A 13,172-nucleotide genomic window follows, 5' to 3' on the forward strand; every position below is an offset into this window, starting at 1 on the left:
CCATAAATCATTCCACGGGCTTTCTTCTAATTCTCATTTTTCTAATCTATCTTCACAGGTATTACAGCACTTTCTTATTGGCTTTTCTCTAAACCACCCTTCTTCAGGGTGTGAATTCCAATAACAAAATATGATATGACTCATACCAAATTTAAAAAGGGGAATTACTTCTTAATTTCTTGGCTACTCATAACCTGGGTTTACGGGTATCCTATGAGATTCTGGAGGTGATTTTCTTTGGGGATTTTTAAAAGTTTTAATTGTTTTAAATCAGTCCTTCGCCGCCCCCCCCCCCCCCACTAAAATGACAACTCCCAGTGAGACCACCACTGGCTGCAGCCATGCCAGTGATCATGACAGAGTCCTCTGAGGCGGGTCTATTACTGCTCAATGACTGGCCTTCAAGAGAAAATAATCAATTCAGTCGGGTCTAGTTTATATGTACCAGTATAACTGTGGTTCTTTTAACCAGCATACTGTTTCAGTTTAACAATCATCTTGTGATTTATTAAGCCCTCTGAACCCTTTTCTCCCATGTATTTTTTTGCCAACCTCCTACTGTATTAGTATTAATTGACTTCTCCTTCTAAAGTAGACTTCTATATGCTATCTAACTGAACGTGATTCTATTTATTTCTGGCAATGACAGTAGGTCAGTTTGATCCTCTTTCTTTTATCTTTCCAGGTGCATGGTGTTGACTCTAGACTTGATGAAAACATTTTACATTGAATTGATGAGAATGCAAGCAACATTGGGCTGATGCCAGGTTAACACAATTTGTTTCAAACCCTCAGACCGCTTAGTATTCTTTCATTAGCTCCCTATCCATTGCCAGCTTGGAAGATGGCTTGTGGGTTAACAAAGCATATTTTCTCAGTTTACTGCTGAATGTTTTTTTTTTGGGGGGGGGGGAGGCAGAGGATTAAAACAAACAAAAAACTTGATAAATCTGACATATTCTTAACAGTTACTTTGACTCCATTCACCATATGCCAAATGAATTCTACCCATGAAAGTAATTCTCCAGTTACATTTCCTATAGATTCCTCTTCTACACAGACTCAAACGCAGAGACAAATACACGTGAATGATAGATCAATATTATTTGTGGGAGAGAATTGGCTTCAGATGCTTTTTCATGGATAAAGGCAGACAATTGAAAGTTTAAACCAACAAAATTATTTTAATATAATATAGAAGCTGTCAAAGCTATAGGTCTGAAAATATTTAGGGCGGGAAAACTGACAACATCTTTAGATATTCTGCTCTTATGAGCATTTGGCCACCGCTCTCAACTGAAATAAAGAAAAGCTTAAATATCCAATAATTAAATAAGTAAATACAGGCACCACTCCTTCTTCTAGGTTGTTGGTCTTTGTTCCTCTGAATGTCTCTAACTCAAAACCAAATGTTACTATACAAGAAAAGTACTTGATGGTGTCTGCATAATCACATCAAACAATAGATTACACACTGTTCACTCCCATAGGCTGTCGCCAAGCCTGTAATTATCTATCAGTTATGCTAGCTGCTGTCTTTCTTGCTATATGCTATGAACCTTCCTTTATAATTTATAGATACTACAGTGTCAACCAACACTACCGTTCCTCTTATTCTGGTTAGAGAATTCTTTTTGCCCCACTGGACATAGAAGGTATTAGCTTCTGTATTGCTCTAAACATTCTTCTACTGGTAAGGCAACATCCTATTTCTTGAGTGCACCTGGTTTTTCACTTAATTGTCAAGGTTTTGCAACATCCTGTTGTTTCAGGACAAGGCAGATGGTCAGGTAACATTCCACATCAGAGAAAATTTTTTTTTTAAAAACCTGTTTTTAATATACAATTTTTATTGATAAATTGAATGCCACACATTCGTAAACACACTCTATGATAATATTTTACCTCTCATACAAAAAAATTAGGAAAGTTCAAGAAATGGCTATTTTATTTTGTTCTGATTTCCAACCCTTCTAGAACTAACTAACACCTTCCCAGAATTAGCTAATAAGTGTTCTAGGAAGATCGCCCCCGGTCTAGGTTTGTTTTTTTCCTTTCTCACTGGAGATGTTTGTAATTAAATTCTATTACTCTGGAATCTTATTAGTGTCATTATTGAATGCTTTTCTAAAATTGGAGGCATTGTGGATACTTCTTTACAAAGTAGTCCAGATGGTACATTTAAAGGGATGTGTATAATTTACAAAGGTCATTTAGTGAAGCTTTATTTTAGAGTCCTCAAGGGGCAAGCTCTAATTACAACTTTGCCAGCTTTAAAATATTCACTAATTTTCTTCCAATAAACCTTTCATGTCAGTTTCATCTCATGTGAAATTTGTGTTTTTCAGATATCCTTGCATTTTCTTAAAATTCAAGGTTTAATTTTATTTCAGTATGGGTTTGAAAGTTAACAAAGTAAAAGTACTGTTCCATATCACTAATCGATCAAGATATGCACCTATCTATCTATCTAGCTCCCATATTATACCATTAAGGCTTTGTAATTTTGGTCCTTGAAATCCAGGACCATAAGTTTTAGCTAGATTACTAGACACATCTGTATTAAGAATTTTAAGTTTAATGTATCATTTCAAGCTCAACACTTACTCCATCATACATTAATGCAAAGACATATATTTCAGAACATAAAGACTCACATCTTGATTAGACATGTCCCAATAGGGTCTCTCTCCATACGACATCACTTCCCACATGACGATCCCGTAGCTCCATACATCACTTGCTGATGTGAATTTACGATAGGCAATTGCTTCTGGCGCAGTCCACCGGATAGGAATCTTGCCACCCTGTGAACATCCAAGCTCTAGGTTATCCCCCAAGTACACTGATGTGCCATTTTAGTTTCTGAATGTTGTTACTGTTTGCTAAGCAGGGCAACAGCATTCCTGAGACAGCTTTCCAAACAATAACAGGATATTTGTTTATTCTAACTAAAATCTTCCAGGTTGAGACAGTTCTCATATGTTTTCTTTAGTCACAGGGAAGTAAGCAACTAATATGTTTAATTATTTTTTTAAAAGCCTACCTATTATTGAGCTCTACTTAAGGCAATACTGTAGAAGAAAGGACATTTTAGGTTTTACAAAATACACATGTTATCCGTGGTTTATATCAATGGATGTGCAGCTGACAGTAATTTTGACTTCTTGTTAGATTCTCTCACCCAGCAGCACAAAGGCAATACTTAATACTGCTTTGGAAACCATGACCTAAAAAAGTTAAATTTGAACATTTCTATCCATCCCACTGTCATCCAACTCCTATAGAGCCCGAGAAACATGACCAACGTAGCTAGAAGATAATACGCTAAACAGGCTCTTAGGGGAAGTCAAATAATACCAGATGCTAGAGCCATTAGTAATTTTAATGGCAGGAGGGCCAGATTTTGATTATTATTTACTTTTCTAAAAAACCCCTGCAAAAATGGTAAAGCAATTGAATATTACCCAAGAAAAGTTTAAAGGTCTCAAATGTCTCTTGTTTGATTATGCTTATGTGCAAGGTATTTTTAATGGAGTTTCAAATTTCTTAGGGTTCCATCTGGGGAAATTAATTCAACTTCAATTCAGACCCTTAAGCTGTTCAAGAGGACATCATTTAAAAGTTTGCTTTATTAGAGCTACTAAACAGGGCAGTAAATTGTACTGCAAATTGCATTGATTCACTGCAGTTTACTCTGAAAATACACTGTATTACATTTATGCTTGTTCCATACAGCAAGACACTTGTGCTGCCTTCTGCTTTCCTTAAATATTTTGGCTATATAAATGTATCATTCTAGAAGCTTCCTTTTACTTTCCTTTCTCCAATTACTGGGGAAAAATAGAAAGTCTTTAGCATGGACAAGGATGTATTCTTTCCTGAATGAATGGACTTTGAATTCAGAAGAGGGTATGTGTAAGAATCAAAACTACAGCCAAAGAAACTGAACACTACCAGAAAACACACACACACACACACACACACACACACACACACACACACACCCCAACAAACTATACCAAAAAACCCCAATGCTTATCATTGCAGATGCAAAATGGTGAGCATTAAAAGAAGAAAATGGCTGGTCTGCTTCATGTTGATTTTAACAGTGTCAGCCCTAATGGCCAATAACTTTTATGATTCTCTGTTTATTCCATTAGTATCTTATATTCAGATTGTCCGGCTAAGATAGAATAGCCATTAACTGTATACTGATAACTCTTAACTGTGCCTTAATCCTGGCTTATCTACCAGTAGTAAAACGCAGGCCATTAGATACTGGGAAACCTTGCGTAGTGTAAATGTTTTATAAATTCTGTATATACATTCTCAGATTCGGTAAGCAGCCGACTAGAAACATTGTTCTGTCCTGTTTAAAATAAGATTTGTTTTTAAATAATAAAAAGGAACCAAGTAGAAAATCTAAAACATACAAGAAAGGAAGGAAGGAAGGTAGATTAAGTGTGAAAAAATACAATAATAAGTGACGCTCTAACTTGTGGCTTCGTAAAGTGGTCACACATCTAGAGGCTGTTTCAAAATCCCTCTTGGAAACATGGCTTAAAAATGGATGCATGGCTATGAAGAGGCTCTGAAGGATGAGGAAACTTGTAAAAATCACAAAGGGTTTACACGTCAAAGTGAGAGGAACAGTTTCATCAGAGTCAAAGCCCAGAGGTCACAAATCTTTCTTACCCTGGTGGTATAAGCTGCTTCTGGATCATCCTCTAGCACTCGGGACATGCCAAAATCAGACACTTTGCAGACTAAGTTGCTATTGACCAGAATGTTCCGTGCAGCCAGATCTCGATGCACGTAGCTCATATCAGATAAATACTTCATCCCAGACCCAATGCCACGAAGCATGCCCACCAGCTGAATGACCGTAAATCTGCCATCATTCTTCTGCAGAGGAAAGAAATAAGGTACAATCTCATTAGCATTAGGCCAAATTAATTTTCACCAAGCATTTATTACTTGGATCTTTTTTGATATCTGTATCCGGTGTGCAGTGAAACTCAATATGATTTCCGGGCTTTTTTGACCAAAGTCACTAATTCATGAGTAGAGTATATTCTAGGAGCTGGGTTTGCTTCCTGTAATAGATGGAAATTATCCAACTGTAATGAATCTATGGCTCAAACAGCCCCACCATACAAGAATAAATCAAATACTACCCTCCTTGTATGTGGATTATTGAAGAGCCTTTAAAAATCACATCATTCTCTATTTCTCCTCTTCTTCCTTTGCCTCATTAAAAAAAGTCCATGAATACAACCAAACAGAACAAATACTCGAAGTCTGTTAGAGTTTTCTGAATACCAACATTCTTGGGTTTAATATAAAGTAGTCACATACCCTGAGGAATGCATCCAAGGAGCCATTCTCCATGTACTCTGTTATGATCATTACTGGTTTACCTAGAGTTTCCAGAAAGAAAAACACAAAACCCTTGATGAGCACTGCAGTTAATGAGATAAAAATGGGCTGTGCGCAATTTTCCTGCCAGGACACCTGTCTTGTGCGATCTAATTTAATTAAAACAAGCCAAGCTTATGCCTCAGCTGTGGGGAGCTAGGAATGAAATATTAAAAGGACGAGTAGGTTTAAATTCCATCTGGAAGGTTAACCCTTTGGGCGGCTTGTTGACGAGGTCTTTAATAAAGTGGCCTCTGGTATCCAGGGAGCATGCAGATGGGTATTTGCTGTCTCAAGCAAATGGAGAAGAAGATAAATGGCCCGTTGAAAGGAGAAAAAAAATCTTTAAGATAATTAATTAATTCTGTCCCCAGAAGAGCCACTTGTGCAATGCTAAAGGAATCAATGAACAGAGAAACTTTTTTTTGTTACCTATTTAGAGGAACCCAAGCTTCTGGGAGCTATGTTGGATACTTCATTACCCAGACTCATCTTAAAGCTCAAGCATGTACCATCTTAGCTTTTCCCCCTGCCTCAGTCAGGTCAGGGGCTATATCCTTTCTTTTCCCTTTTCCTATCTATAAATAAACTCAGCCTATTTGCTTCCTTAAGCTGTCAACCTCAGCAGCAGCAGCAACAACAAAATCACAGAAAAGGGTCAATAAGTGATTTCATCCTAGGCAGCAATTTTAATTCAGGACTAGAACTTTTTGTGTGCCCTTCTCCCTTTTCTAAGCAAAGAAATCAGAATGATTCTAAGGTTTGAGAGAAGTGGGAAACACTTTCATTTCACTTTGGTTTTCTTTCTGAGGACCTTAGGAAATAAGGATCATTCTTTAGTTTCTTAATCCCTGGCAATGGACTCAAGGTCTGAAATTCCTTCCTTCTAACGGGTATTTGTGACAGTGGGGTGTAAATCTTCGATATTTTACTAAGGCAAGGGGTAAAGCCAAGAGAACAGAAGAGTTCCTGTGAGGAAAATAAAATGTTAGTTTGAAAAATCAAAAATATTTATTGCTGTCCTTGTGGACTGTTTGCATGTAGACATCCAGTCAGGGAAAATGGGCTGGGCTGTGCCACTGCGGGAAAGCCCCCAGAATTATTTTAAACGAGTACATTTCCCACCCAGAGCCCCTATCAGATGAGACTCTGTATTGGTGTGGGGAAAGGGGAAATGTCTTCATTTCAGAGGCAAAATTTTAGAAGAGCAGATGTTTTTAATTTCAGTGAAGTCCCATTTATCAATTTGTTCTTCAATTGAACATTTGGTACCATGCCTAAGAAATCTTTCTGAGGCAAAAGTGTTGGATTAGAAAACACCACCACGAACATTTAATTTTCAAGTGATGAATGAAAGCAAGCAGAAAAAGCAGGAATCTCAGTGTAGACCAAAGGATGAGTCAAAACCACTTCTAATCTCTTTCCCCTTGGCTGGAGGGAGTGGTCCCCATACACCTTTCCATCCTCCATCAATATTATTAGGAAGCCTTTAGCCCTCAGACTCATTTACCCTCTGCATCTGTGACCACATAGAACAAATGCATCTAAATGAGTTTTAATTAACCTGCCTCAATCAAATGATACTTTGTCAACTCATGAGAAGGGGTGACTCCCCTGATGGTGCATTAACACCTACTTCCATTTCCCCAGATCCCTCTGGAAATGTGGGGAAGCAAGGAGAAGATCCGCAGGGTAGTGGCGAGAATTTATAGTCTCCCTGTCCATTTACAAAGTTACTCAAGGAAGTCCAGTCATGAATTCACACTCTCCCCCTCTTTAACCCTCACACCTCCCTAGTCTGACCGTCTGCACTATCTTCACAATTATTCTCCATTTTTTTGTTTATGAAAAGAATCCATTTGTCAGACTCTTTATGAGCTCTACAAGAGAAATAAAGATGAATGTCTCCATAAGCACAGAGGGGCTTATGAAATGGGTCCAGGTTGGGCTCCAGGGTAGAGATAGACCCTTTCCCGGAACAGGCAGGGAGGCAATGGGGAGGGGAAAGGCGGGGGGAAGGGGATGGCTCCTCTGGTGGAACTTTTAAACCATTTTAATTCAGTGACAAGTGCATTATGCAAATGCATCCAGTAGTTTATAACAGTTACAGCTGTAATAGCCAAGGGTTTTAGAGGTGCAGTGGAGACTTTAACACAAAGATCCCGTTTCTTCGCTCTTCTGCAGAGGTGCTACAAAAATCACTGTCTGCCCCAGGAAAAACACCCCAAGCTGAACAGAGCCTCCTTTTGAGAAAATGGACCTGCAGAAGTATTTAAAGGGAATGTTATCTTTTAATTAAAGTAGTGAAGTGCTCTGGGCAGCTCCACGGGCCACAGGCCACAGAAAAAATATCCTGTCTGTAAAACTCATCTTAAAAAGCAAATAGAGCTATTCTATGCTAATTATAGCCTTCACCTTAGGTGAAAAATTATATACCCTTAGCACCAAGGTTCCTTTTTTGAAGGATTCCAAAGATGGGGAAAGACATACTTTTTAAGACATAATAATGCCAGTTAACAATTAGTTGTTTTTTTTTAATTTGCTAAATAAGCATTATGCCAAACATGCTAAATATTCCATTCCATTTTTATCTCTATTTTACAGATGAGAAAACTGAGAACTTGAGCAACTAGTCAAGGCCTCATAATTTACTAGCAGTAGATGATGTGTCAATCTTTGGCAACTAGGCCACAGGCGCTCAAAGCGTGGTTCCAGGGACTATAGTTTGATTGACCTTGAGCTCTTCAGAAATGTGAACTCATGGGCTCCCATTCATTAAATCAAACCTCTGAAGATGAGGTCCAGGAAAGTGTTTTAATGAGTTTTCCAGAATTCTGATGTATGTTTAAGTTTGAGGACCTCTAAATTAGTGTATATCTGCTCTCACTTTTTAGTAATTTCCAAATTTTCCCTGCCTAAAGATTGTGTACCCTTGTGTCTTACTGCCCCCTTGGCCCCAGACCTAACATCCAACATTTACACCTCCACTTCACCCACTGAGGCAGCCACTCTGCACTGGTTGATGGAGGACGCTTTTCCCAGGCACCTGGAATTAAATTAAATGGCACTTTGGCCGTCCTGGAGACATAGCCCCAGGCTTACAAGATCCTTGACTTGTAGTAACTGTAATAGGTACTAAGGCTTCTGGAACAGAGCTACCTTCAATAGTAACCATTTCAGCTGCCCTGTCCATGTGGTGCTTTATAAGTTGGTCTTAGCCAGTCTTACAGATGTATTCAGGGTCTGCTTCGCAAAATGCATCTGTTGAGCTGTGTCGTATTTTAACTGAAGCATGGTTCAAGGGCTGAGCGAATATTCAGGAAGGTTCAACCAGGTGTTACTGGAAATAGGTGCTGAACTGCAACTGCAGCTGCCATAAATCAGGCAGAGCAGACAAGCAAATCCCCCAATATAATAGATTACCAAGATGCACTCCCTGCATCTGGAACTGAAGCTTCGAACATAAGGTGTGGTGAGGTTTTGTTGTGTTTTATATGAAAAGTACTTAAAATTTATTTTGCTTACCATCTGCTTGCGCCTATCCTGTGACTATCAGTTTGGTCTAGCAAAGATTCGAAAGATGGCAAGGCATACCAAAAATCTGCAATATTAATTTTGCTAAAATCTCACACAAGCTGCCTTGGAAATAGGGTATCAGCCTACACCATACATCCATTTAGAAATCACTACAAGATTAATGACTTGTCCTGCACTGATTTCCTCCTATTAGCAATCAGTGGGTCTGCTCCATCTGTCATTTCCCTGGAAAGAAAATGTGTGTTTAATTTGCCAGTAACTTCTAACTTGGCTTTGTAAAGGGAGCGACGCACATACATTTGGTGACAACGCCTTCCAAGTGAATGATATTTGGGTGGTCAAACTGTCCCATGATGCTGGCCTCACTCAGGAAGTCCCTCCTCTGTTTGTCTGTATAACCAGCTTTCAATGTCTTGATAGCCACGTAGATTTCTCTTTTGCCAGGCACTTTGAGACGCCCACTGCATACTTCACCAAACTCACCTTTGGAAGAGAAAAAGAATTGACTCTGAACCAGAAACACGTTCAAGGAGAAGGAATAACAGCCAATAGCTAACATTTGTTGAGTGCTTATTTATACACTAGGCACTGTGCTGGTGTTTTATGTAGATCAAGGAAATTTCAGGTACACAGATATTTACATATACAGGCACATACAATACATTCTAATGCATTTATATAATCCACATACATATATTTAATATCCACAAAGAAAATAGGCTTATAGACACAGACACTTACCAACTCCTATGACTTTTTCAATCTTAATGCAGGATGCGTCGATTTCTTTGGCAAATTCTCGAACTGCTTGGTTGGGATCTTCATACGTAAAGGGATCCACATAAGTTCTAACACCTGAGTAATAAACATGCAAAATGTTGGCGGAACACTTCTCAGGAACCACTAATAAACTGAAGTTCTCTGGGTCTAAAAGTATTCAGCACAGAAAAAATTTTCTTAGCATGAGAAAAATACTTAGCGTAAACATAGGAAAATGTTTAAATTCTTGCTCTAGGTTTCGTTAGTGGGTAAACAAGAATTGTTTGCTACTTAAGAGGCTGTAGCTCTACTGAATTCCTGGAATGTCTTCACACTTCAGGGACGAAATTTTAAAAACAACCTATCCCGTGGAAGAAAAGAGAGTCTCTATAAGGAAATTTGGAATGTGTTATCTAAATATTGCTGTCCCAAATGCTGGAGAGGGTGTGGAGAAAAGGGAACCCTCTTGCACTGTTGGTGGGAATGTAAATTGACACAGCCACTAAGGAGAACAGTATGGAGGTTCCTTAAAAAACTAAAAATAGAACTACCATACGACCCAGCAATCCCACTACTGGGCATATACCCTGGGAAAACAGTTATTCAAAAAGAGTCATGTATCACAATGTTCATTGAAGCTCTATTTACAATAGCCAGGTCATGGAAGCAACCTAAATGTCCATCGACAGACGAATGGATAAAGAAGATGTGGTACGTATATACAATGGAATATTACTCAGCCATAAAAGGGAATGAAATTGGGTCATTTGTAGAGACGTGGATGAATCTAGAGACTGTCATACAGAGTGAAGTAAGTCAAAAAGAGAAAAACAAATACTGTATATTAACGCATATATGTGGAACCTAGAAAAATGGTACAGATGAACTGGTTTGCAGGGCAGAAATTGAGACACAGATGTAGAGAACAAATGTATGGACACCAAGCAGGGAAAGTGGTGGGAGGTGGTGGTGGTGGTGGGATGAATTGGGAGATTGGGATTGACATGTATGCACTAATATGTATAAAATGGATAACTAATAAGAACTTGCTGTATAAAAAAATAAATAAAATAAAATTCAAAAAAAAGGCTAAACACAATTTTTTAAAAAAATAAATAAATATTGTTGTCCCAATCAGTTGCTCACATCCTACCCACCATCTCCAGCTTTCTTCCCTTAGGGAAGATGATAGAAACTTTCTCAAATGACCTGTGTTATAAGCTATCATCTTTTGCCTCATATCTGGACCAACAATTGACAACAATTAACAAAATAAGATTAAACCTAGGTTAAGTGGATGAGAGGGATAGTATCTGCTATTTGATTTGAAAATACAAACTCTGTATTGGAGTTCCACTTTTATTCTGTTTTGGAAAGAAAGTGCTGTAAGAAAAGACATTGAATTTCACCTGGAAGCTTCAGCGGAATCAATGGTTTAAATACTAGGAAGGGTTAATTAGGCCACACCCCATAGTCACTGGTAAACTGAATTCGGAATGTGAGCTCTGGGGCAGCCAGAGATGTCCGGGACAAGATGCATTCGAGATTACTGGGAACTTTCCACTGGCATTCCCATCCCGCCTCTCCCTGCTCGAGCTCCTGGGACTTTGGTGCGCTGAGAGGTGTAGGGACTTTGGTGCGCTGAGAGGTGTAGGATACTGGTTGGCCCAAACCCTTTGATTTTCCAAGACTGTCAGTTTTGTCCTCATCTCAAAAAAAGGCATCATTTTTGTTTTAAAAAATATATACGACATGCAAATGAGAAAGTGTGGTTTTAGAAAGGAAACAAGATGAACAAATGGAAAATTATCAGACACTCCATGACCCTTCATTCATCACTTCACATGCTCTAGCCAAGAAAACCTTTCTCAGGATTATTCTTTCAGCCCTTCTACCTCCCTGTGCTAATAAGGTAGCTATTAACCACTCAGTGTTATTTAGATATAAATCAGTTAAAATTAAATAAAATTTAAAATTCACTTCCTCATTCACACTAACTACTTTTGAAGTATTCAGTGGTGCTTGTGTCCTCTTGGCTAATGTAGTGGATGGTGCAGATAAAGACCACTGCCATCACCTCAGAAAGTTCTCGTGGATCGTACTCCTGGAGAGACACCAACCACTGTCCATTCCAGAGTCTTCTATCTTGCTCAAGTCATTCAGAGCCCATTCTTTGAATTTAGTCTTTGACTCCACTTGGAATATCAAAATAACTAAAATCCACTAAAGAAATATTGATAGTCCTGAATTCCACAGCACATATTCTGTGGTATGTTCAATTTCTTATTCTATTGTCTCCAAAATGTTTACCTTATAATAAGAGAAAAATTGTTACCTTCTAAATCTTGCCACCCAGCTACAAAAATGAGCCAGCTAGACCAATACTTTTTCAGGTTGGAGGATAAAATACGGAATAAGAAGCATCTAAGGAAATTACCCAACCTCCATCTTTAATTTCACTTAAAAATATACCAATCACCTATTTCGGTTTGAAACCCTGAAGTAAATTATTTGGATAATTTCATGAAAGGAATATAATATTAATAGCCATGTGAATATTATTTAGACATTTCTAAACTGAAAACACGAGACATGCTCTAAAAATAAAATTATTTTTAAACCAGTTTTCTGTACCTTGGTTCAAATGCTTCTCTTCATCTGCTTCTTGTTTTGCTTTACTGTATTTACTCCGTCTATTAAAAGATAAAAAACAATATTTTCAAAAGCTGTAAACCACAAGTTCTTTACTACCATAATATAAGTCAGGCAGATATGCAATGCACATTTCACAGTTGAGAAAACTGAGGTTTATGGGAGGTGAAATAACAGGGTAAGTAACTTGTCATCGCAGAGTCCAGAGTCTCTGCATGTAACCACAGTATTAAACTGAGGTGATACAGCAAATATTTTATAATACAATTATAATTTTAAATCCCCAGGAGAAATTTATTGTATTGAAAATAGATTAGAAGTTTACTGGCTAATTTCCCCACATACATATTCTGAATTAAAATAAGTTTCCCTACGTGAATTCTGCATACATCGAAGGCAATCATAGTCAGTATGTGGTAAGTAATAGTAAGCCCTGTTGCTTTCACCACAATAACTACTACCACAAAAAAACTCATTATCCTATTATATGATATTCTTAAAACAATAGTTTTGTGTTTATTGGCTTCAGCTGCTGCATACAAATTTCTAAATGATTAACGACAATTTAAAAGGTAAACATTTGCTCGTACAGGATTACATGCCTTAAGAGTTTGTAGAAAACTTGCAGCAGTAAAAATAAGGATCCGGGACTTCCCTGGCGGCCCAGTGGTTAAGAATCCGCCTTCCAACGCAGGGAACTTGGGTTCGATCCCTGGTCAGGGAACTAAGATCCCACATGCCGTGGGGCAACTAAGCCTGTGCGCTCTAGAGCCCACGTGCCACAACTACTGACCCCGTGCGCT

At 38.2% G+C, this 13,172-nt stretch overlaps 1 protein-coding gene across 2 annotated transcripts in view; it reads right to left on the reverse strand.

The window, feature by feature from the left end:
* The window catches only part of EPHA4 (EPH receptor A4), a 142,440-nt gene that overhangs the window by 11,040 nt on the left and 118,228 nt on the right, over window positions 1–13,172 (reverse strand). For both annotated transcript variants that reach the window (XM_067026977.1, XM_067026978.1), the window contains exons 9-14: window positions 12,352–12,410; window positions 9,700–9,813; window positions 9,256–9,441; window positions 5,362–5,423; window positions 4,699–4,908; window positions 2,658–2,807 (exon numbers count right to left, since the gene is read on the reverse strand). In XM_067026977.1, coding sequence (XP_066883078.1) covers window positions 2,658–2,807; window positions 4,699–4,908; window positions 5,362–5,423; window positions 9,256–9,441; window positions 9,700–9,813; window positions 12,352–12,410 — 781 coding nt within the window. The remainder of the gene's footprint in view (window positions 1–2,657; window positions 2,808–4,698; window positions 4,909–5,361; window positions 5,424–9,255; window positions 9,442–9,699; window positions 9,814–12,351; window positions 12,411–13,172) is intronic.

Source organism: Kogia breviceps, chromosome 2, assembly GCF_026419965.1.
Source record: "Kogia breviceps isolate mKogBre1 chromosome 2, mKogBre1 haplotype 1, whole genome shotgun sequence".
In the NCBI taxonomy this organism is placed as follows: domain Eukaryota; kingdom Metazoa; phylum Chordata; class Mammalia; order Artiodactyla; family Physeteridae; genus Kogia; species Kogia breviceps.